Source organism: Marmota marmota, unplaced genomic scaffold (assembly GCF_001458135.2).
Source record: "Marmota marmota marmota unplaced genomic scaffold, marMar, whole genome shotgun sequence".
Classification (NCBI taxonomy): Eukaryota; Metazoa; Chordata; class Mammalia; order Rodentia; family Sciuridae; genus Marmota; species Marmota marmota.
The window spans coordinates 40,055,071-40,080,986 of NW_026000057.1; the positions used below are offsets into that span (position 1 = coordinate 40,055,071).

Below are 25,916 nucleotides of genomic sequence, written 5' to 3' on the forward strand. Positions count from 1 at the left end.
AAAATTTATCTCTTGTTCTCTTCATTGATTTGTCTTTTTCTTACTTGAAAAATTCTAAAGTTATATAGAAACAAGGAGACATTATCATAGACCTCCACGTCACCAAAAAATAAATAAATAAATAAGACAGGTTTTAGCACTAATCCCAGAAGAATCTTGCTTTTAATACTTTTACCGATGTACTTGTTTTATGTCTAAAAACTTGTCTTTTATTTTTATTTTGCAGTCCTGGGGTTTGAACTCTGGGCCTCTTGCATGCTAGGCAAGTGCCCTTCACTAAACTATATCCCCAGCCCTTTTTATTTATTATTTTGAGACAGGGCTGTCACTAAATTCCTGAGGCTGGCCTTGAACGTCTGATTCTCCTGTCTTAGCCTCCAGAGTCTCTGGATTTACAGGCATGTGTCACTGCACTCAACTCAAAACAATTCTTATGTAAGACAAACTAGACTGTGTTCTTTGCTCCATTCCATCAGGACTTGGTCTCAGGAGAGCACTGGGCATACACTTTCACCCGTGGCTTCTTAAGGCCAAGCAGATCATTTGTCTGTGGTTATGGTTTGGATATAAGTTGTTCCCCAAATGCTCATGTGTGAAACAACGCAGGAAGGTTCAGAGGAGAAATGATTGAGTTGAAGTCTCAACCCAATCAGTGACTTAATCCCCCTGAGTGGGATTAACTGAGTGGTAACTGAAGTGGTAGGGTGCGGCTGGAGGAGGTGGGAATTAGGGCGTGGCTTTGGGGTATATATTTGTATCTGGAGAGTGGAAGTCTCTCCATTTTCTGTTTGTCATGTTAGCTGCTTCCCTCTACTATATTCTTCCGCCATGATGTTGGGCCTCATTTAGAGCCCCCAGGAATAGAATTGGCCTTCTGTGGACTAAGACCTCTGAAACCATGAGCCCTCAAATAAACTTTTCCTCCTTTAAAATTGCTCTGGTCAGATCCTTTAGTCACAGCAGTGAAAAAGCTGCATATGCCTATAACATCCCAAAATGTTAATGATGTCTGAGTTCATCTGGCAAGTAAATTTTATTCTTTATTCCAGTTGATTTTTTTAAAATCAGCTTTATTGAGATATAAGTTGCATACCTTTAAATTTACCCATTATTTTCTTATTTTACAGTGCTGGAGATTGAACTCATGACCTTACACATGCACAGCACACACTCTATCACTAAGCTCCATCCCACTCCACAGTTCATCCATTTAAAGAGTAAAATCCAATTTTTTTTTTGTTGTATATTCACAGTCATATCAGCACAGGCAATTTAGAGCATTTTTATTACCTCAGAAAGAAACCCTACCTTTATCTATCATCTCTCCATCCTCCCATGCCTCAGCCCAAATTGAACACTAATCAACTTTCTACATCTATAGGTTTACCTCTTCTGTACATTTAATGTAAATGAAATTACATATATATAATTATATATAATTTATATATAAATAGCATTTTTAATATTTTTTCATTTAGCTTAATGTTTCCATGGTTCTTCCTAGTTGTAGCATGTATCAGCATTTCATTCATTTTTATTGCCAAATTATATTCCATTATATGGATATGTGACCTTTCTTTATACATTTATCAACTGACAGATATTTGAATCATTTGTACCTTCATCTCTTGTCAGTAGTGCTGCTATAATCATTTATGTATAAGTTTCTCTGTAACTTCCCTAGGTTTTTTCCCACTTTTTAAAAAAAAAAAAAAAAACTTGTATTATAAAATCTTTTGTGATTTTTAGATTTACTATAAACTCTACCAGCTTTGCTATTATGGAAGTAAGACTCTTCTTTAGGCTCTTCTTGACAGGAATTGCTATCACAATGAAACTTTCCCTTTATCATTTATGGTAACAATTATTATAGCATTGTGGTCAACATTCTGAATTTCCAAATCAATACCATTCTGTCTCAGTATTTGTATTCATTTAGGTTGTGATTGAATACTAAGCTGTATCTCTTGTGGTCTGTCTTCCGACCATTTTCAGATTCCTAAGCACATTTACCAAAGGAAAATGGAAAAGACAGAAAGAACACACTAAAGAATATGTAACAGCCCTGGTAAAAGACATAAGAGAAGGTTAGGATTTCATTGAGAGGTTTAACTTTTTACCACATTTCCCCCCGCAGTGGTCACTATGTTTAATGAAGGTTGCAAGAATGTCTTGGAAGCAGCTTCATTTGCTGTTTACAAATTTAAAAGCATGAATAATTCATCTATCCTTACAGTTTACCCAGCATTTTCATGGACTTAGGATCCTATAGCAGTGAATTTTCAAGATAACTAAAGCTCACTCTAATACTTCATAAGTAAATTTTAAGAGTTCAGAATAAACAACCTTCTAATATTTATTGTGTACTCATTAGATAGATTTGGAATGTTGAATTTGATCCCTTAATTAATCAGTTATTTCTTTCAAGCCAGTATTTATTAAAGCTAACTTACATGCCAGATACAGGGGTAGGCCTGGAGATAATGTGAGAGTAGGGGAGAAGCATGACCCCTTACCCTTGTGTGGACAGTTGTCCAGGGCTAGGTCAGCAGGTAGATACAATACTGTCCTAAGTGGCTGGTGTGGTAACTGAAAATAGTGAAGGGAACACACAGGACAAGCACCAGCCCAGATGTGGGGGATCAGGGAAGATTACTAAAGAAAAGGATTTCTAGGCCAAGAGTTCAGGGGCTACTGATAGAGTATAAATGGATGACAGGATTGATGGAGTCTTTGGGGTCCCTGTACTCTGAACAGGGAGTGTTAGCATAGAAAAGAGAGAGGGAGCTCTCAAACCCCTTTCTATCCTTGAAGTATTATGTTTAACACATTTTTTTTTTCTGTAACTATTGACTTATCTTTGTCTCTCCTCCCACGGAGTATTCCTTGAGGAAAAGAAACTTATCCCTTATCCGTTGCTGTTGTTGCTGTTCCTGGCCACTTAGCCAGAAACAAACTAGACATCTCTTCCTACTTCAAAGTGCCTGCTCCATTTTTAGGCTATGCAATAAGTTCCTGTTTCCTGTTTGAGAACATCTTCAGCTCTCGGCTCAGAGCACAGATGACGAACATGTCCTGAGTGTACTGAATGGGTAACCAGCTCATGTTACCAATCCTGCTGCCCTCCTCTTGGTTTCTTTGATGATTCATCAGTTAGAAACTCCCCAGGCAATAGTGGCACATCCCCCCTTCCCACCCCAGATCTTTTTTATTTACATTCATATTTTAAGCATTAGAAAAAAATTAAACATGTACTCTCTAACCAAAGACGAATGAACGAGGACCTCTATCACAAACCTGTTCAGGCTATTCCAAGGTGCCCTAAAAACCTTTCCTTTTAAACTATAGTTACTAACTAGATCCTCTTTTAAATGAATTTATCTCTGTTAAAATGAATTTATTCTTACCAAAATATAATATGTTTCTTTATCCTCAATGCTGTTGTTTCCTCGTTGGGATTTTATTATAAACATAGTCCTTCTCAGGACTTTCTCTGTAGTATATTTTATGCTGCCGTTTCATTTGTCATTGTTCCTTTATGTTTCCAACAAAATCATTGTCATTTAAGCTTCCTATGCTCTCTTTTTTCTTTTTCAATTAACCTTTAAGCTTTCCGAAGACACAAACTGCACCTCATGTTTTTTGTCCCCTGTCCACTCTTATTACTAGTGCTAGGCACATCCTGAGAGTTTGGTGAGTCCTCGCTTAATGGACTGTCGCCAGTGTATGTTTTTGTAACCTATCTTTCTTTAGTATCAGATACTATTTTCGCTATTGTCAATGCTTCTACCTTTAGTGTTACATGGACCTTTTTACTTCTAATTTGCCTCTTTCTAATATTTAGTGTGATCTTGGGTAATCACCTTGCTAAAACATAATATTTTTAAATAGGCATCCATAAATATATAGGATCTGAGGCCTAGGAGAGATATAGACAGGTTTTATAGCTCTAACTTTCAGATTCAACTATCACTGGATACTTTAATAACCATTCTGATTATCATAAAAACAGGGTTTACTAAAAATTAATAATGGCTATATTTAAATATTTATTACCAAAATAATGGTGAGCATGTAATTTTATATACAATGACAAAAAGCAAAGGTCTTCATTTTTTCAGCCTGAGCCTCATGGAATGTGCAAACTTTGGATGATTATGGACACCATTTTGGTGGTTTGGAAACTCAAGTTTGTTTTTTCATCCCTGGTCAACCAAGTCTTGGAAGATTTATTCACCCAAACCAAACATACAAGAGATTAACCAAGAATGCTAATTTGTTAATTTACCCACAGATAAAATATCCTGGCCTAGTAAACCAGCATACTCATGTCAGCTAATTGGTGTCTCTTCCCAGGGGAAAAGTTTACTTAGTAAGGATTAGGGCAGAGTTAAGGTAAATCAGTTATTTTAAGATGTCATCAAACTGTGATAGCCTGATATATTGCATCCTCTAGGTGACCGTAATTATTTTACTTAGAAACTATCAATAGTAGCCTGATGCAATAAAGTTTCTTGTTTGTGCAAGAGTCCAAAGAAGGTATTTCTGACTTGCCATCTCTCTTGGGTGGCTCTCCATCAAATAACAATCCTGTTTCTTCCTTCTTCTGATCCATCCCCTCTTGGATGTTAGAATTCCTTGCTAGATCTTTTGTATCTGGGCAGAAACAGAGGAAGTTAATTTAGAGACTAGGCCTAGAAGTGCATCTATTGCTTCTGCCCACATATTATGACCAGTTCTCAATGTGTGCTTCTACCTAATTGCAAGGAGGCTAAGACGTACAATTTAGCTCTGTACCCAGGAGGAAAAGGGAACAGTGTGGTGAGCCACTAACAAGTCCCTGCCATATACACTGTTCTCTATAGGACCAGAACTGTCAACAAGCCTGGAACACCTGTGCCATCTCAGTTGGGCCCCTTCCCTGGGCAGACACTGGCAGATCTTCACTAAGACTCTTTTGCAATTTTTCTTCCCAGTTGCCAGAATCATCACCACTGACAATCCTTCCCCATGACAGGAAGATTGGCATTTTCTCAGACTCCTGCTTGTTTCATATTAAAACTACACCTTTCTTTCTAGGAAGATTGTAATAAACTATTTGTGAGATTTGGGAGCGACCCTATAATTATTGCTGATATAATCATTAATACTTTCTTGATTGGGCATTTTGTTGTAAACATTATCCAATTTGACAATGGACCATGTTACCTTTAGTTTCAGAGATTGAAATGTTCTTCCTTGACCCCACAAACGGACAATGCATTCCTGTTGGAAATTTTTAGCTCTTTAAGTTTATTTTGTGTATCATGAGTCAAAAAGTACTGCTCTTGAGTCTTTCGTTTTACTAGTAAGTGATGCACAAAATTTAAAAAGATGTAAATTCTGTCATTACATGCTAAAATTTAATCTGCTCAAAGAAATAGTGCAATACAGCCTTTATAAAGAAAAACATTTCATTCTTTAGGAATCTCAGGTTATTGCAAGCTGTCTTCTTGTCTAAAATTTGTTATAATTATTTATAAAAAATAGTAACATTAAAGAATGATTGTATATGCTCTTTTGGAAAAGGTAATTATCAGTCTCCATAAAAAACAACAACACTGCTCTTAATAGTCAGAAAAAAAAAACTAATAAAAAGTAAATGGAGAAACAAAAAAAGAAACACACCCGTACTTCTCTGTGTCACCAGGAATAGGCTCAATATTTTAGTCCTACTTACTTCATTATGTAACTAAACCGCCAGACAGTATTTTGCTGCTGACAACTGTTCTGAAAGTAGCATGAACTTGGAAAGTCCTTAACTACTAACTTCCTGGATCTCAGCTTCCTCATCTATAAAGTGAGAAAAATCACAGTGACTCTAGACAGGCTTAACTGGAGACATATAAAGCACACTAAAATACTGCAGTATTTAGATGGATTGCCAGGAACTTCTCAATGTTATTTATATTTGCTTTGCTATTTATAGAACTGGCAGCCTATCCCCTTTCATAATAATGGAGATAGCTACCATCTGTTGGACACATAACTATGTGTCCAACGCTTTACCTATGTTATCTTATTTAATCTTTGCAACAGGCCTGGGGGATTTTTATCCCTGTTTTACTCCTATTGAATGGGGACACAGGAGTCAAGTGATCTGGCCAAAGTGACAGGGCTACTAAGCCCCAGAGAAAAGACTTCATCCTAAGTCTTTCGGACTCCAAAGTTCATATTCTTTCTTCTGTAACATATGGCTTTCTGCTTAGCAAGAGACTCTCCTCCTGATACAAACATTCAGAGTATAAGGTTGCCAAAAGATTAGCTTCCTTTCAACAACTTGTCCATGGGAGAATGACAAAGAAAGATTAATACTACATGAGTGAGGTAAGGGTTTATAATTTGTCAAGTACCTACTCTGAAAGTTCCTAAAGAAACGTATTGTCTTGTTGAAGAGCTTGCTCATATATTATGAAAAACTACTGTGTCCTGGATACATTCCAGACCTTGCAAACACTTCCAAAAGTTCAATCATCTTTCCTCCCAAACTGACTTACCTTCCTCTGTTCTCTAATGGCAACATCATTATTCATCCAATCATGCAAGCCCTTTTCCCTTCCTCCAACTGTCCACATCAGGTCAGAAGAAGGATTGTGTTGGTCTTACCTGTAATCACCTCCTGTTTTCATCGTCTCTGCCTCATCCTTTCTTGCCCTTCATTATAACAATGGATTCTAAATGAGTCTTCTTTTCTCTAGAAGGTCCTCCAAAATATCTCCCATAAAATGACCTTTCTAGAAAACAGACTTGAGCATGTTATTTTCCTGCTTAAAAACCTTCCTTATCTTTCCACCTCTCAGAAGGTGAATTCTCCATGCATGATCTTCATTGCCAGCTTCATCTTCTGTTTTCCAGTATTTTCTCCATTGTCATTACACTCAACTAGTTGAAATTCCTCAAATATACTAAGCATCCTCACGTCATTATTTAAATTGGATATTGTCCATGCAAACAAAAAGCATAGGAATTGGAAAGTTATGCTAACAAATATTGGTCATGTCAGAACATAGCTATGATTTTAAGTGTATATGCTTAATTTAAAACATAAGTCTCTATTCCTTTAGTATTGGGCTTCACAGCCCATTTTATTTCTCTAACTTTGTAGTGACTTCACTCTAAATATGGGGAAGATATTGAGAATGAGATGTGACTTCCTTTACCCTCTGTAAATATTGGATGTAACTTTAGAAAGTTAATTTGATGAATCCAATGATGAAAAAAATGTTGTTATAATCAAAATAAGGAGGTAAAAGATCTTACCAAGATAAACAAAATTAAAAGAAAAATTATGACAAGTATTAAAAAATCAAGAATGTTCCATTTGGATTCTAATTCATTTGCAGGTCTTCTTGACACTTTAAAAGCTTTACCAAGGCTAGGGATGTAGTTCACTGGTAGAGCACTTGCCCAGAGAACATAGGCCTTGGTTTCAATGCCCAGCACTGCAAAGAAAGGAGAAAAAAATAAAAAGGAGGACTACTGATTCTCAAATCATTTTTCTTAGCAATAGCCATTTTCATCAGTTTCAATGGTTGGTTTCAAATGTTTACATTTTTATCCTCTCCCCAGGCAGCCACAATAAACACTTTTCATGTAATGAATCCATTGTGACTTGGAATATATTGACTATCCCAGAAGGCATAGGCTTCTCTGTCTTTAGGCGTTGTTTTATTTTATTAAAGGATTGGCCAGCATAGAATTATTTCATTCATTTGGCAAGCTTCTGCCAGTAAGAAATGTAAGTCACAAACAACAGGACACTTATTGACATTACTTATTTCTTTTTCAGCTTATTCACCCCAGTGACATTCTAAAGTTAGGCAACTAAATAAGAATTAGGCTTTGGGGCTTTGGATCCAAATCAAAACTTGACTCCTTGAGCTAATATTTCTTTTCTTTTCTTTTCTTTCTGCCCTCTGGGTCTAATTTCTCTGGGTTTACAGTATATGCAAACATGTTTCTCATTAGTGTTTATTTACTACCATAGGAATCACTTTGAACCCTTATGATCCTAGTGGAAATACTTTTCTCAAAATAAATCCAGATCATATTGGGTTTTATCGTGTAAATTATGAAAAACTAACTTGGGACCGGATCGCTGAGGATCTTCTCTTAAACCACTCGGTAAGAGACAGCAATGGTTATGAATTGTTTTATTTTTATTCTAAGAATAGCATTTTAATGAATGATATTAATTTTTCTCAACACATTTTCATTTAACTATGTTTCGTTTTTTTACTTCTTTTTTTTTTCCTCATTTTTCCCAGCAATTTTCTTCGGCTGACCGTGCAAGTTTTATTGATGATGCTTTTGCCTTGGCAAGGTAGGTTTTATAATGAGATCGGATCATTTAAGATATTGTGGGTTTTCCCATAAATATTTGCTTAAATGAATTACAACATTTAAGTATTAATCAATTTTAGTTTAAAATAGTCAAGCCAACATTTTAAACATCATTGTTTTTATTGGCCCTCTTTTTTAAAAAGTTTATGTGTTCCTCATAACCAAACTGCTGATATTAGCCTGTCACTTATACACAAAAACCCACACACCCTATTGACTTTGAGTATGGGTTGTTCTGGATCTGAGGCCTTGGGCTAATTAGGAGTGATATTTGCAAAGGCTCAAAAGTGTACCTTCACAATTTGATTTAATAAAAAGGTAACCAATGTGTTTTATTAATTTGGTTTCATGACCCCAAGCTCATTGTAAAACTTGCCTAGAATTGTCAAATCTTGTTCAGGTCATTGAGCCACGGTGTGCCACGATTTATCAGAATTAAGATTCCATTTAAGAAATTTGTCTCTATTTTTTATTTCTCATGATCTGAAGGTAATCTGCATGTAGAAAAATACAATCAACACAAATTAAGGGAAGAGAGGATTCTTAACCATGGTAACTCTAAATTTTTTTCAGATAGTTGAACACTAGTTGGTTGTTCAACAAGTATTTATTAAGTTCCCAATACTTTGCAGAAGTTGGAGACACAGCCCATTTTATTTCTCTAACTTTGCAGTGACTTCACTCTAAATATGGGGAAGATATTGAGAATGAGATGTGACTTCCTTATGTAGCCTCCCATGGCTCCTTTGTCTGGGTTGGGTGTTCCTCTTTTGGGTCCCTTCTTCTCGCACAGTATTAAATCAACATTATTTATTAGTTGTCCATTTCACCCATGAAATAAAAGTTTCATGAGGGTAGGCACCCAAACCCAGCTCATGGCTGCATGTGGCTGTTAAAGTTGATGCTCAATAAATATTGCCTACAGGGATGGCTGGTATAGATGGCTGGCAGGATCTATAACAGCAGCAAAAGGCAGAGGAGAAGTATTTTTTACATGGACTTCCTGAACAGCATATTAGAAGTCAGAAAACCTTGGCATTTTTCAAGGAAGAAATAATAGGTTAAAAAGCAGGCTTTTGAACTTGATTAAAATCCTGATTTCATGTAAACTTAAGTCTTCTAACCTCTCTCTGGTTCAATTTCCTTATTAGTAAAATGGAGATGAACTTATAAGGCTATTGTGAGGAATAAATGAGATAGACATAAATCACCCATCATATGACTTTTCTGGCAGAAAGTGCTCAGTAAATTGTATTACTTGACCAAAATGCATAAACTATTGATTATTAGCAGCAAAGATAAGATACATTTAGAAAAGTGATTCTGAATTTGTAGTCTTTATAGGTGGTGTAGAATATGATGCTCTTTAGTGAATTCTCAAGTTTAATCTGCCAGATATGTAACAGATTAATTTTTTCATTTCATTACAATATGCGATTTGCTCATTTAATGAATATGCATTGAGTACCTACTAGGTATAAAGCACTGTGTACACCCTGGGAGACTAAGTAGTAAAAGAAGATGACTGATAAGGATTTTTAAACATAACAGAATTATTTAGAATTTTTTTTTTCTGGAAAACTCTCCAGATGCACTGTGTACCATGACCTTTTCCCAAACTTAGCCTCTGTTAGAATTACAATGAATTGCAGTATCTTTATCATTTAATTCCCATCACAACACAATGCAGATTGCTCTTTTTGTTCTGAGATGAAGGGAACAGCTCTTGAATACTTCTCTCAGGAACTGGATATAAAGCAAATAGCTCAAACTATAGAAAAGACCTTTTTTGCATTTCTCAGCTCCTTAGCCATGACCTCATAAAATTTTTAAGAAATATGGGAAGGAAGAAAGTGAAACTAATTTAAAAAGCAAACCATATGTAGAATCACACCACCGCAGAGCTGGAAATACCTGAGTTAACACCTGGCCCAGTTTCCTTCTACAACATATGAAGAGAACTGGATTAAGAGAGGAGCAGACTCCACCAAGGCTGGTGACAGCTGTGTCCTTTCCACTCGGAAACTTTAGGAGGGAAGAAATGTGCAATTAAGCAGATAAGTACCTGTGGAAGGATTAGAGTTTACACAGGTCTATTGAGGTGTTAAAAAAATTAACTTTATGTTTAATAATCGGGCTGGGCACAGTGGGGTACCCACCTGTAATCCCAGCAATTTTGGAAGCTAATGTAGGAGGATCAAAAATTCCAGGCTAGCCTCAGCAAATTAGTGAGATCCTATTTCAAAATAAAAAACCAAAAGGGCTGGGGATGTAGCTCAGTGGTAGAATGCCCCTAAATTCAATCCTGAAAGAAAGGAAGGAGAAAGGAGGGGAGGAGGGAAGGAAAGAATATAGGAGGGAAGGAAGTAAGGGGGAAGGGGGAAAAGAAAGAAAATTCTCAACCAAGTCTGACCTTCAAATCTAGTTTTTTTTTATTGACTTAACAAATGTGGTTTGAAACCCAACATTGAGTAAGACTGTTTTCTGGTGTTGAGTTCCATAGAAGGAGAGACTGAAGTGGAGGTTCTTATACAAATCATGAGATTTGGGGTAGGAGGGCAGGAAAAGGGTAGGAGGAAAATGGGGCCCAAGATGTCCTCTCATCTGAAGTCTGGCTTTGCCAGATTCTAGCAGGAAGCTATGAATTGTAGGGGAGCAAGTTCAACTTGAGGGAAGCTGTTTGGCCTTTTGTATTTCTGAATTGACAACCCTTGGAAACGGGTGGCTGTTGCACAATTTCTTTGGCAAGATGGATGTGTTTGGCCAAGGGCTATTTTCTGGAGAAGGCAGAGCCAGGAACCCACAGATCACCATGAAGGAATCTGGCGCAGGCCCTCCGAATGTGTTTGTCTTTCTTTCTTTCTTTTTTGGTATCAGGGATCGAACCCAGGAGTGCTTAACCACTGAGCCCATCTCCAGCCCTTTTTATTTTTTATTTTGGGACGGGGTCTTGCTAAGTTGCTTAGGACCTCCCTAAATTGCTCAGACTGGCTTTGAACTTGAGATCCTCCTGCCTCAGCCTCCCGGGCAGCTGGGATTACAGGCATGCTCCACCATGCCTGTCTTTGTCTTAAAAACCATTTTTAGAGTAGAGCAAGCAGATTGGGGGAGGGAGGAGAGGAGGGAAAGGGAAAGCACTGTGGAATGAGATTGATCAAATTATGTATATGTACAAATATGGCATAATGAATCCCACAATTATGTATAATTATAATGCACCAATTAAAATTTAAAAAAAAAAACTTCTTAACACTTGTTCCCAATAAGCCATATCAGCATTGTCTGGGAACTTAGGAGAAATGCAAATTCTTGGGCCCTACCCAAAAACTACTGAATCAGAAACTCTGGGAGTGGGGCCAAACAGTTATGTATTTAATAAGCCTTCCAGGTGTTGCTAGTGTGTGCTTAAATTTGAGAATTCTGGCTCTAAATGATACTGCTCTTCTGATTCAGTAAATGGAAACTTCAAAGTAAGGTGCTTTGAGGAAAATGAAAAGTTGGTTGTCAATTCAGAAATACAAAAGACCAACCAGCTGGACTTCCCTTAAGCTGGACTCACTCCCCTACAATTCAATGTTTCCTAGTGGAATCTGACAAAGCTTAACTTCAATTAATACTTTTAAATATATATACATACATACATATATATGTATGTATGTATATATATTTAGTTGCAGATGAACACAATACCTTTATTTTATTTATTTATTTTATGTGGTGCTGAGGATCAAACCCAGTACCTTACATGTGCTAGGCAAGCGCTGTACCACTGAGCCACAATCATAGCATTCCATGAATACTTTAATTCTTTAAGTATTATCCATGTAATTATTATCAACCAGCAACAATTCACTCCCTGTCCAGTGTTCTAGTTCTGTGACTCAGACATCAAGAAAATCAGCAATACCAGAGTAGAACCACTGCATATCAAGTGTACTGGGAAAAAAATAATAGACTAGGATATTAATTTTTCAAAGAACGTGAATATATCGTATTTAGATCCTTGGTTTTCCTCCTTCTTCCCAGTTAGACAATTCTCTTGGCTTTTGTAACCAAGGCCCATTCCTCTGAATCTTTTCACTTTCTAGAAATGTGTGGCCCACTTGGTTTCTGACCAGAGTCTATTATTCTTCCTAATTTTTTCTTAACCACTTCACTAATTTGATCCTCAGAGTGACAATGATTCTTTAGAAGTTTCCCAAGAAAATATTGATTAGGCCTAGATGTTGCTCTATCCAGTTGAGAAAGTATAGAATCACTAACATTAGAAAACTCTCAAGTCATAAATGTCAACACAAAATTCTATAATTTTTTAGTTAATAAACATTCTTTATAATAAGCTACTCCATTTCTCAAAATTCTTTATGCTTTTGTTAAGGGAGGCTGAATGCTCTTGAATAGAAATCCTTCTAGATCAGAGCAGGAACTGAGAACATATGAAGAAGAATTGGATCTTTGAACTGAAAACAAACTATACTCCTATCTTTCCAATACTCATACATTCTCTAAGCAAACTCTTAAGGGAGGAATCAATACATAATTACACTATTGTTTATTTTTAAAATGATCTCAAACATAATAGCACTCAATGCATCAATATTCCTAAATTCAATAATTTTGAAAAATCAACCTTTAGTTTAAACTTTCAAAATGTGATTTGGAAAGACAGAATTTCCATCTAACGTTCTTTTGGAAATCTAGGCTAAGATTAAAAGGTGTAACAAGTCCTGAGAATGTTGATTTCAAAAGGTTCTAAGATGTCTTAGAGGAGAGGAGAAGTTAGATTCTTTAAACTTTGAAATGTCAATAGTACCTTCAAATTTTTTGGAAGAGAAAAGTCCATTTTTATTTATGAAGATTACTGGGAAATGTATAAGAAAAGAGATGTTACAACTGGAAATATAAGCTCAGTTTTAATGCTTTGTTTAAAGCATCCATGATTCGTACTACCCTTCATGTTTCTTCTTCATATTAAATGTAAATAATTTCAATAAAATACACTTATAATGAAGTCTTTATGTATTCTAATCAGTTTGTGAACTTAAAATTTAAAAGCTTTTATTCATCATTATTAACCACATATCAAAATGGCTTTGGTTTCATCTGAATTTTTGCCATAGTAACTTTTTTAAAATGTACATCTTAATGTTATGTTTTCTGCATTCTATTATCGCACTCATATATCATTTTGAACAAAAACCTTTGGATTGGTCCTCAATAGTAAGTGCAATTTCTTAATTGATTAATAAAAGAATTCTCATTAATATGGAGTACTGGGGATCCCCCATATGTTGGTACTTTTAGCCAAATGTAAACTAAAATCTGTTTTCTAATTAGTTATGTATGTGTGCATGTTTTGTTTTGTTTTGTTTTTTTAAGAGCTCAACTGCTGGGTTATGATGTGGCTCTGAACTTGACCCGGTATCTCAAAATGGAAGAGAACTTTTTACCATGGCAGAGAGCCATTTCAGCTGTAACTTACATCATTAGCATGTTTGAAGATGATAAAGAGCTATACCCCATGATTGAGGTGATGTTGCTGCTATAATAAAAATATAAACATTTAGTCATTAGTAAAATAGGATGGTTTCTGAGGAAAGAAGCCCCTAGGGGACATATCATCGCTACCTCACAAGTGAAAACACAGCAAAGTGCAATCTTGACTAATCAACTTAAGGAGATGCTATCTATTCTTTTTCAATTTGAAGCATATCAGTATGTGTAGTTTTGTATATTGCATAAGGTATAAATCTGAGTATTAGAATAAATACAATAATAAATATTTTATTTAAAATTTATAATATTTTAAACTGTAAATACTAACTGGATCTTACCTTAAATGGATTTATCTCTGTTAAAATGAATATTCTTCCCCAAATATAATATTTCCTTATTCTTGAGGCTGTTATTTCCACATCAGGATTTGTTGTAAAATAGTCATTCCAAATTGCTTTGTTATGTCTATGGCACTTTGGTAGTTAACTTGTAATTTTAAACCAAATCTGGATTTGAATTTATAGCTCTTTCACTTACTAAATGAAAGACGTTGGGCAATTAATTTAATATTTGTAAATCTTAGCTTCCTTTTGAACAATAGGAACATCAACACTCATCTGCCTTTGTGAGGATCAAATTATATGAAAGTTCTCTGTAAATCCTAAATATCAGTTATTTTTATTATTTCATCAATACTTGAACAAATTTCTTAATGCTAGAACTATGTCAGGTGTTTTCTACTTGTTTCATATAATAACTAAGAAATGGAGGTTAAAAAGGGATTATTCAGCCAGGTGTAATAGTGCATACCTGTAATACCAGCAACTTGGGAGTCTGAGGCAAGAGGATCACAAGTTTGAGGTCATCTGGGCACTTAGCAAGACTCTGTCTCAAAATAAAAAAAAAAATAAAAAAGAGCTGGAGAAGTAGCTCAATTGTAAATGACCTCTGGGTTAAATTTCCAGTACCAAACAAAAGAAAACACCTGGGCATGGTGGCACACACCTGTAATCATAGTAACTTGGGAGTCTAAGGCAAAAGGGTCACAAGTTCAAGGCTGACCTAAGCAATTTAGTGAGGCCTTAAGCAACTTAGCAAGAACCTGTCTTAAAACAAAAAATAAAAAGCACTGGAGATGTTGCTCAGTGGTTAAGCACCTCTGGGTTCAATTCCTCGTCCAAAAAAAAAAAAAAGGCTTACCCAAAGTTTTGTAAAACATTAGAGAAAGATATCCAAGGTGGTTTATGTCCCCATGATTGAAGCAAAATTGTAATGTGATAAAAAAAAAAAAAAAACTGAACACATTCCTTTCCTAAAGTCAGGCCCAGAGTTTTCAAAACTAATAGGAAAATTCTTACAACAAGGGACTGCAGATTACAATAAATGGGAGACTGTTGATAGGTAGCAAATTATTACTCATGGTAATAACCTGATGTTTTTTATTTCAGAAATACTTCCAAGATCAAGTGAAGCCCATTGCAGATTCTCTGGGATGGGATGATACTGGCGACCACCTCACAAAGTAATTTTTCACCTTTTAAAAATTAATCTTCATTTAGTATTTATTTGTGTGTTTTAAGACATGTTGAGAAGTGCTTAAACCCTGGCTTTGTGTTTGCCTGTGTTCTAAGGTTACTCCGTGCCTCTGTGTTAGGGTTTGCCTGCAAGATGGGAGAACCAGAAGCCTTGAAGAATGCTTCCCAGTTATTTGAGGACTGGATAAGGACAGGCAAGAGGTGACTATTCACCTTGTTTTTATTTCTAGAAGACTTTAAACTGAGAAATGAGCCACTGACATCTCTGAAACTTTGCTTCCTTGTCTAGCATTCCTGTAAATCTCCGGCTTTTGGGTTATCGGTATGGAATGCAGAACTCTGGAAATGAAGCTTCATGGAACTATACTCTAGAGCAATACCAGAAAACTTCATTAGCTCAAGAAAAAGAAAAACTGCTCTATGGATTAGCATCAGTGAAAAATGTTACTCTTTTGGCAAGGTAAGTGTCTTTTTTTTTTTTTTTTTAAGGGTTTGGTGTTTGTGGCACTAAGGATCAAACCCAGGACCTTACATATTCCGGGAAAGTGCTCAACCACTGAGGAAAAACCCCTAGTCCAAGTTGGGATTTCATTTCATTTATATATATTTATATATGGTATTTAATAGTTTATATGTCACAGTCTTTTAAGACTGATTAAGAAAGCATTATGTCTTTTTCCCAAAAAAATCCATTAAAAATATTTTTCATGTAAGAAACAAAATATCCATCTTGTGATTGAGCAAAAGAATAAAGAAATGTAGTCCCATATGAAAATGTTCTGGAGGTAGGTTTCCTGTGGGGTGCAGTGATATTTTTATCCAGAACCCAGGCTCCTGTTCTGCCATGCTCAAGGTGTGGGATGTCTTGTGACTTCCAAAGCTCCAAACATGTTGTCATAACCAAAGATGTCCAGTAGAGGAAGAAAGGAGTGAAAGAACTTATCTTCACAAGGTTCTGTCTTTATAATTAGAGAACAGTTGTGTTCACCTCCCCTTATAATCCAGAACAGACTGAGATGCAATCAATGTGGGTCACACTCCCTATCATTTGATCATTTGCTGAATAGGATGGACTTGAATTGATTTGGGCCAATCATAAATCTTTGGGGTTATGGTAACGATCTGCCTTCCCTAGGAAGCAAAGATATCTAAAGATTCCCAAACTAGGCTCTATCATCAGAGAAAGAGGAGTTCTGCCACAGTGTGTACCCACATGTGTATATACACATGCATGAACACACATATACACACACACACACACACACATTTACATTGTACCCAGAAGGTACAAAGACTGCTTGAAGCCCATCTATGAATCTTTTCTCACTCTTTACCTGTGCCCCAAATTGACTGGCTTGTGCCTTAATTCATTTTTTTTTCTCATTTGTGGTATGAGTTACTTATCATTCATTTTACCACCATTTGTAGTGCCCCTTCTATGTAGGTCTAGACATGTAGATTATGGAAATAAAAGTAAATAAAACATAATGTCTATCCTTCAGCAACTCACAGCTTCTTGGGATAGGCAGAATGTAAACAGTAAACTACAGAACAATACAGTTTGAAAAGACTACAAGAGAGGTTTGCTTTTGCCTAGCAGGGTCAGCAATATGCCTCCATTACCTTAAATATAACTCTCTGCTATAAGGTAGCCCATTAGGAACCTGGTCATTTTAACATCACAGGTACCCCAATAATATGTACAATTTTGTGTTTTTAATGTATCAGTTAAAATTTAATTTAGATTTAAAAAGAAATTGATCATCCTAACATCCCTCAAAACATTATACTTGTCATGACTTTCATAGCATTGTGCTGATTATATCTACTAAGGATATATTAGAAAGTACTTTAGATGCTGTAGTAAGACTCTTGTGGGCCAAGTGGTAGAGGATAAATTGTGCAAAACTTTAAGAGCCCAGCACTTCAGTGCAGTTCCAGGAAGTTCAATGGTTCCGTGCATGTTGAGATATTCCTTTTAAGGTAAAAGACAAGTTGCCACACCTTGTACTACCTTAAAAAAAAAAGAGAGATCATTTTAGTGGACTTAGTAAGCCGCTTTTATTTTATTTTTTTAAGTGGTGCTGGGGATCAAATCCTGGTCCTTGTGCATGCTGGACAAGTTCTCTATATCACTGAGCTACAATGCTAGCCCAGTAAACTTTTTTTTTTTTAATTGAGACAATGGGAGGGGGAGGGGGGAGGCTGGGGTTGTGACTCAGTGGTAGAGCACTGCCCAGCATGCATGAGGCACTGGTATCAATCCTCAGCACCACATAAAAATGAAATAAAGATATTGTGTGTCCACCTACAACTAAAAACTAAATATAAAAAAAAAATCAAGGCATTTGTCCTACATTTGAGTGTGTCACTTCAACCACCTACAAAGTCTTTCAGTTTTTAACGATGACAGAAAAAAAGAAGGCTCTCTGAAAAATCCAGGCTATAGTAAAAGCTTTCCTAGAATTCCTTTCTTATCTGACACATATGATAAATATGCTGTATTTCATGAGTACAGGTTTACCTCCTGCAAGTACAAAAAAGGGTAGTATCTTTATTTGCTCTCTGATTATTTCCAAAAGTTTGTACGATGTTGAGTGATGAGCCAGTAAGATGGGGAACAGCTGATACTAATTTTGTCTGCCAGTCTAGTTTTTAAATCATTTGTTAAGCTACAATTCTAATTTAAATGGTCTCTTGGAACAAATGTCCAGTCTTCTCAAGTTCCTTTTCTTCCACATGTTCCTCCTATACAGGGAGGCATAAGTCATCTTGTTGTGATGGAGAAAGAGAATTCTGGTTCTTCCTGGGTTTGCCCTAAGGTGTTGACCTATTTTGGTCATGGACCAGAGTCCGCTGGGTTTTTATAGATCATGTTTTACCTGCTTGGAACACTGTACATTTTCCAGACATTAAAGCTGTGTTCCTGGTCATTTTCTTCTGTTCATAAAGTACCTGTGCTGTGTGGCCTTTTTGTTTTCCCAGCAGCCCTTTGGGCAATCCTATATCTTATTATTAGACTGAAGAATCTCCTAAGTTCCCCTATACAGTTCACAAGTTAAGGGAACCAGGAGCATCACCTTACACCCATTAACATGTTCACCTCACTCTGCCTACATTCACTGACAGTCACCTATACCATAATGGACTTAGCACAAAGGTAGGTACTCAACTGCAGGCCCACCCTCAGAGGACTGGAGAGAGTGATGTTGTTCAGTTTCCCATGTGACTTGGACTTCCTTTAAAGGTTGAGTTTTCTCCAGTCTCAATTAGGGTACACATCTATGGTCAAGTATGTTGTTTCTTGACATGCTAATAAAAATGAAAGAAATGTAGAATTATCTTTTTTCTTTGACATATGCTGATTACTGAAACTTTCTCACAACTCAAATTGAACACTCAGCCCTTGGTTTAGCTATTATCTTTTATCTCCCTAAAGATGTGAATGAATCATGCCAATTGGTAAGAGGCTATGGAAACTCAACACTAGAAGAATATGAAAATTTTATCAGCAATAGATATCTATTTTTCAGATGTCATCATAGTGAATAAAATATGTGCTGATCTTCTTTGGAAACACTCTTCTAATACCAATATGCCCTTATGTAGAGCCTCAGGGAGAAATACAACTCTAGGTACAACCACTGCATAAATTTAATAAAAGTATCCATTTGGTCATTTATGTTCATGTATTTGCATCATGTTATAACTAGAGCCAAATAATCTAATCATATAGATTACATTTGGAGATTTTTTCTTATAATCTAGGGAAAAGTAAACAAGTTTTGTGTTTTCCTACAGTGAATAAGAGCATAAACTATTAACCATTTTTTAAAAAGAGCATAAATATTTTATCTTCATTTACTAACTTCTTTTTTAAATTTAGTGGGATAACACATAAGTGAGTTAAGTGTTTATGTTCAACTCCATACATTTATTTTTTAAGGTTGATCATTAAAATACTATGTTTTTTTCTATTTTTAGTATTTATAAAACCATTTAAATTTTTGTGGGGGGAGGCACTAGGAATTGAACCTGGGGTGCTTTACCACTAAGCCATATCCTCAGTTCTTTCTCCCCCCCTCCTCCTCTCACTCAGTTGTCTCAGTTGTTGAAGCTGGCCTTGAACTTACAATCCTCCTCTCTCAACCTCCCTAATTGCTAGAATTACAGGTGTGCACCACTACACCTGGCAATAATTTAATTTTTTAATGTTCCTATAGTTCATATTTCTCAAATTCTCAAAATCATGGGCTAATCTTTAAAAACAGTTAAAAATATTGAACCTTTTTAAATTGTGTTTCATCATTTATCATATTTAACTCACTACTGAATTGCAGGAACAAAAGTTATACTGTATTGGCATTTAGCTAACAGTGAACATTTTGAATTGTTTTTGTTTGACTTCTCTTAGGTATTTGGATTTGCTCAAGGACCCAAACCTTATTAAAACTCAGGATGTGTTTACAGTCATTCAATATATCTCCTATAATAGCTATGGGAAGAGCATGGCATGGAATTGGATACAGCTCAACTGGGAGTACCTAGTCAACAGGTATGATGGTCTAGGTTGTCTTTGTTTGATATTATTTACAAGTTCCTTCCTTTTTCTCTTTGGTGTACTTCTACTGACATCTATACAATATCTGAAATAACACATCCTCAGAGGTAAAGGAAAATGGTATTTACCTTCCAAGTAAGCAACATACTAATGAATTTTAACCACGATTTTTTTTCCTGGAAATTATTGTTTCCAAACGATCTATACGATTCTGAGATCTGGAGAGATGGCTAAATTGCATTATTTTTAGTTTGGGTAATATAATTCTTCTCATTGTGCTAGTTGCTAGGATAATGCCAGGCACATATTTAGGTCTCAATATTTGAAACTTAAACGAGAATTCCTGAACCTGGGCTCAATTTAGAACCCTGTATCTTATTGAGGTTATGTGGGTGATAATGTATATCTCCTCTGACCAGATAATTACACTTGTATTCTATATAGTTCCTGAAAGAGTTCTTCACATTTATTAGCAGGGTTTTGGGGAGGTGGTGGGAGTGGTGAAGGAAAGTTTGAGGATTTTTTGTTGTGGGAATTGAATCCAGGGCCTCAGGCTTGGAAAGCACGCATTCTATCACTAAACTACACCCCTAGCCTGACAACAGCAGTTCTAAAATGGGACAAGAGAAGAGCAAAATCAGTGAAAGAGACGCTTTTCCAAACTTCTTAAGAATTTCTTAAGCCCCATGCAGAAGAAATATTGCTATTCTTGGTTCTGATCCTCTAAATGCAATTTTCATGAAAAAAAAGCATTTTTTAAAAATGTAAAATAAATACATGCCTCAAATAAATGTGTAGCTGGGTGCAGTGGTGCCTACCTATAATCCTAACAGCTTGGGAGGCTGAGGCAGGAGGATCACGAATTCAAAGCCAGCCTCAGCAAAAGCAAAGCACTAAGCAACTCAGTAAGACCCCGTCTCTAAATAAAATACGAAATAGGGCTGGGGATGTAGCTCAGTGGTTGAGTACCCCTGAGTTCAATCCCCAATACTAACAAAACAAAACAAAACAAATAAATGTGTAAAGATTGGTGCACATTTACCACCTGTAGTCCTCACCTTAGGAAACAGCTTCTGTTTTCCGTTTCCATTCTCTCAAGTCATCCAGAGGCACCACCTACTTGGTAATGACTGCCATGTGAGAAATACCAACTACAACAATCCTGCTGTTTCTTTTCTCTTTTCTGTTCTACTTACTAGTGGCATTGTGGATATTTTATTTCTTTTCCTTCTGAGATCCACATTATATCTCCAGCTCTCAACTAAGGTGTTTCACATTGCTTTTGCCTATTCATGATAAGATTTTTACCTTTTCTATTCTTGTGAGTAATGAGTGTAATTGTTCATCTGTCTCTAAAGATTGGCTGGTGAATGTATGTGCATGTACATGTGTGTGTTTGTGTTGCTCATGTGCATTGTTCATTTGTTTATAATTTTTTCAATGAAATATTTGGTTTAGAATGAATAAATCTACCTGTTAAGAACATGCTGTTGCCGGGCATGGTTGTGCAGGCCTGTAATCCTAACAGCTGGGGAGGTTTAGGCAGGAGGATCACATGTTCAAAATCAGCTTCAGCAACTTAGTTAGACCTTGTCCCAAAATAAAAAGGGTTGGAGATGTGACTCAGTGGTTAAGCAACCCTGGGTTCGATCCCTGGTACCAAAAAACAAAATAAACAAACAAACAAAAAACCATGTATGTTATAACATATGTTCATATCATGCAAGGTAACCTGTTCATTTTTTCTTTCAAAAATGAAATACCTAATGACACACACTGTGTATTTTGTTTTAGTTGAAATACTATGAAACTATTTTTATTTTTTCTTTGGTGTATGGTATAAGGAACCTATGTAAATAAAACACAGTATTTACTTTTGAATTATTGCGAAAAGACAAGTAAAGAATGTTTTATTTCACAAAATAAAATGGTCATTCCCTTACTATTTATTAAACATAGTATTTTTCACGGCTTATTTTAATAATTCTAGTTTAACTTATTTCAAATATTGCATTTTGCATTTTAAAAAATTACTTAATTATTTCTTTTTTTAATATTTATTACTTAGTTATAGGTGGACACAATATCTTTATTTTATTTTTATGTGGTGCTGAGGATCAAACCCAGTACCTCAAGCGTGCTACGCGAGGACACTACCTGCAAGCCACAACCCCAGCCCAGTTCATTATTTCTTAATTAAAAAATTAAGAAATAGAAAAAATAGGTTTTACCTGCCATAAAGGTCATAAACATCTAGCCTAGAATAAATGTATTAGACCTAATAAACTGAATTTTTTCCTAGGGAAAATAAATTGATAAACCATTTCCAGAACCGTTCTAAAACCCTTGCCCAAGGCTTTTAGTATTTCTTCACAATCTAATGATCTTTCATGAGGCATTATTTTAAATGGCCCCAAACATAAAATTGTATAATAACCACATGTCTGACAGTTACACAAAAAAGCAATATTAATTATGTTTGGTTTGAATAATAGAATTTCCCCATGCAAAATTATATGACAAATTAAGCAGAAATGAGCCAAATTTTTTTCCAAATGTGTTTTCAGAATTTTAAGATAAGTAGTTTTACTGCTTCTATTTCTGAACTACTTAGTGTCATTCTAAAATAATCTACATTTTAAAATACAGCTTTTGTCGTGTGATTTCTATGACAACTAATCACCAGACCACTAATGTCCTTGCCAGTTGAGCCTTGACCACAAAGTCCCAAAGATACTTGGAAATTATTCTTTGTTTCTTCTACTAAACTCTTAGGTGAAACTGTGAAGTTGAAAGAACCCACTAAGTCAGTAGTATGGTATAATAAAGTCTGTTTTCAGTCTGTGGCAACAGATGAAAAATCAAGTCAATAATTTTGGCTTAAAGAACATAATCAAATATGACCGAAACTAAACACTATCTCATAGACAACATAATTTAATAAGAACTTAATTAAAAGTTCTGTGTGCATCAAAATAATTTCTTAGGGGTAACACAGTAATACTTACATAAATATTAAGCCCAAGAAGATAATTTTTATATAATTTTCTAATTATTTACAATATTATTAAATCCTTATTTTAGTTTAAAAAATAACCAATATGATAAATACCCAGCATATTTCCCCTGACTTTCTATTCTTGATATGATATTCGTTTCTTGGGATAAACATATTTGATTCTCTCATTTCTAGATTTACACAGGTATTTGTAATTTTTATTAATCTATTTATTGCTAGCTCTCAAATATTTTCTTTGATTGTTTAGTCACTAAGAACAAAACAGAAAGGTACTATGGAAATTGTAGGTCATCGACAAATTCTTATTACCTGCATTGTAGCAGACTTTGAATCTCATTTCAGGAACTCAGTTATGTCTTTCTTCTTAAAATCCCCTCTTATTAGAGAACTGATTTTTTTTCTTTTTTTACAAAAGGTAGATAAGCATTCTTATCTTGTTCATAATGCCTTTTATGGTGCAATATAACCTAGAAATAATTTTGTTGTCATATTACCATTTTTCCTCTAGTCATTTTCTATGGTTATTTATTTATTTTATAGAAATGGAATTATACATGTGACTTTATAATTTGATTTTTTATACATATCACTCTATCTTGTAGATGTCTCTTCATGTCTTTAGGTTGGTTTTTGAATGTTGTTTTTAAGGACCCAATAGTATTTTAATATATTTTAGTTTACTTAGCCATCTTTTAGACAATGTCATTGTTCCCTGACTACTATAAATAATGTATTGTGAACAATACCTTTGAAACTGAGTTTAATTGTTCTTTTCAAATGTCCCTGACAATAACTTTGGGATACAGTTAATGCTAGAAGTATTACTACTGGGTTAAAGCATGTGTCCATTTCTAGAGTTTTTGATAAATATTGTAGAATCATGATACAGAAAAATTTCACTAACAATTGCCCATTTTTCCAACCCTTCCAATATTCAAGATTGATATTTTTAAGTATTCTTGGTAACTGAATAAATAAGAACTAATATCTCATTTTAAACTATAAATCTTCCATCCAATAAGTCACGTGGAGCACCTTCCATGTGCTAAGCATTACGATTGGCATTGGGGATGGAACATTTAGGAGAAGCAAACCTCGTTCTCTGTCCTCATAGAGCTTAGAGTTTAGTAACAGACACCAATAATATGTGAAGAATCATACAAATGCATGTGTACTTAAAATTGTAACAACTACCAATAGAAGTAGTTCAGGGTGTGCCAATATAAAGGGGAAAATAGAATATCATCTCTACAATTCTGTTTTGGTACTTAGTTAACCAGCTTGTTATAGATCATGTAGATCTATACTACACTACTAAGAATTTCTCCTGAATAGAATTACTTTCAGTTTAATTTGTTTTTTTTTTTTACTGTGTTTAATTTACTTTGAAAATTACTTTGAAAACATACAGATCATAACTTGCAAAATGCAAATAGCTATAGACCAAATAGACCAAGTGGAAAGAAGTTGGAAGAAAGGGCTTCCCTAAGGACATGATGGTTGAGCCGGAGGAAGTGCAGGAGTGAATTAGGCAGATGGGAAGTGAAGCATTTCTGGATGAAGACCTATCAGTAGAGAGAAGAGTAAAGACCAAGACTTGCAGAGTCATGTAAAAAGTTGGACTTGTGTTCTAAGCAAGGATGAGTCACTGAAGGTTTTTAAGTAAGAAAGTGAAATGATGAATTTTACTTTGAAAAGAAGCTCTGGTGGTAAGATGAAGGGTAGACCTAGATGGGGGCCAGAGTGGGATTTGGGAAAAGCCGTTAGCTGCTGTGATAGTCCCAGCAAAAGCCAGTGACAGATTGGACTATGGATGTAATGGTAACGATGAAGAGACAACAATAACATTTAGAACCTGGTGGTAGATTGGAAACGGAAGATGAAAGTGAGGGGACAAGGGTAATGCCTAGATATGAAAAGAAAAGTGTGTTTGTATGTTTCTCTGTGAAGCAGAGGCAAGGATATCTTTAGGAGGGAAGAAGCAGAGTTTAGAGGTTGGGAGAGTGAAAAATCTTTGAAAAAGGTAATGCAGAGAGAAAGTGAATGAGTTGGCTAGGGTAATGTAGAAGCATCATCAGTGTGAGAGTCCATTTAAGTTAAGTTTGAGGGCTGGGGATGTGGCTCAAGCAGTAGCGCACTCGCCCGGCATGCGTGCGGCCGGGGTTTGATCCTCAGCACCACATACAAACAAAGATGTTGTGTCTGCCGAAATCTAAAGAATAAATGTTAAAAAAAATTCTCTCTCTCTCTCCCTCTCCCTTTCCCTCTCTCTTTCACTCTCTCTTAAAAAAAAAAAAAAGTTAAGTTTGAATTCATGAATTTATAATGAAACAATATAGGGAAAGTTCAGTGACTTTCCTTGACAGAACTTGACCACCTGATGGAAGCTCAGAGAAAATGGGTAGTTGATTTCACCTGAAGTTAGAGTTTTTCCAGACATGTTATTCAAATTCAAGGGAGTTGGGGGCATACAGCAAAAATGTTATTGAAAATGGTAGCTCATGGTATCTGAACTACCTAAAGAAATAAGTTGAAAATAAAGAAGATCTAATGGTCCAGGAGAAAGTAGGGGTGCAGATAGCCAAGGGGGCAGAAATCCAAGAATGGTCATAGTAGAAACTGAAAGGTAGATTATGTCATAGAAGGTGCATAAATTAATAACTTCAGGTGCAAATTACTTATGGATGATCATAAGGTATCATGGGAATTTGTTGATTGAAATAGAGTGGAGAATATATCATTGGAAATAAGGTCAGGAAACTAAGGAGCTAACATGGTAAAACCACCTCGATGATGGGATAGCCTGGAGCAGACTAGGAGCCAAGTGCCAAAGTGTATTGTATTTGAGAGGAAGTAACCAGAGGGAAGTCTTTAAAGGGAGTGAAGGAATAATGGTCTGGGAGCAGCTATGGGGAGCATGAGC

The 25,916-nt window shown here is 35.6% G+C and overlaps 1 protein-coding gene and 1 long non-coding RNA gene across 2 annotated transcripts in view; one reads left to right on the top strand and one right to left on the bottom strand.

Moving 5' to 3' along the window:
- LOC107141392 (glutamyl aminopeptidase) overlaps window positions 1–25,916 on the top strand; it is an 80,209-nt gene that overhangs the window by 51,081 nt on the left and 3,212 nt on the right. Inside the window, exons 12-18 of the mRNA XM_015484646.2 lie at window positions 8,027–8,163; window positions 8,307–8,362; window positions 13,762–13,912; window positions 15,327–15,400; window positions 15,510–15,614; window positions 15,703–15,873; window positions 19,828–19,968. Coding sequence (XP_015340132.1) covers window positions 8,027–8,163; window positions 8,307–8,362; window positions 13,762–13,912; window positions 15,327–15,400; window positions 15,510–15,614; window positions 15,703–15,873; window positions 19,828–19,968 — 835 coding nt within the window. The remainder of the gene's footprint in view (window positions 1–8,026; window positions 8,164–8,306; window positions 8,363–13,761; window positions 13,913–15,326; window positions 15,401–15,509; window positions 15,615–15,702; window positions 15,874–19,827; window positions 19,969–25,916) is intronic.
- LOC125619809 lies at window positions 15,868–21,813 on the bottom strand. The gene is made up of 3 exons (XR_007351410.1): window positions 21,448–21,813; window positions 18,587–18,725; window positions 15,868–17,427 (listed from the first exon to the last, which is right to left on the bottom strand). It is a non-coding gene; the product is annotated as an uncharacterized LOC125619809 (long non-coding RNA).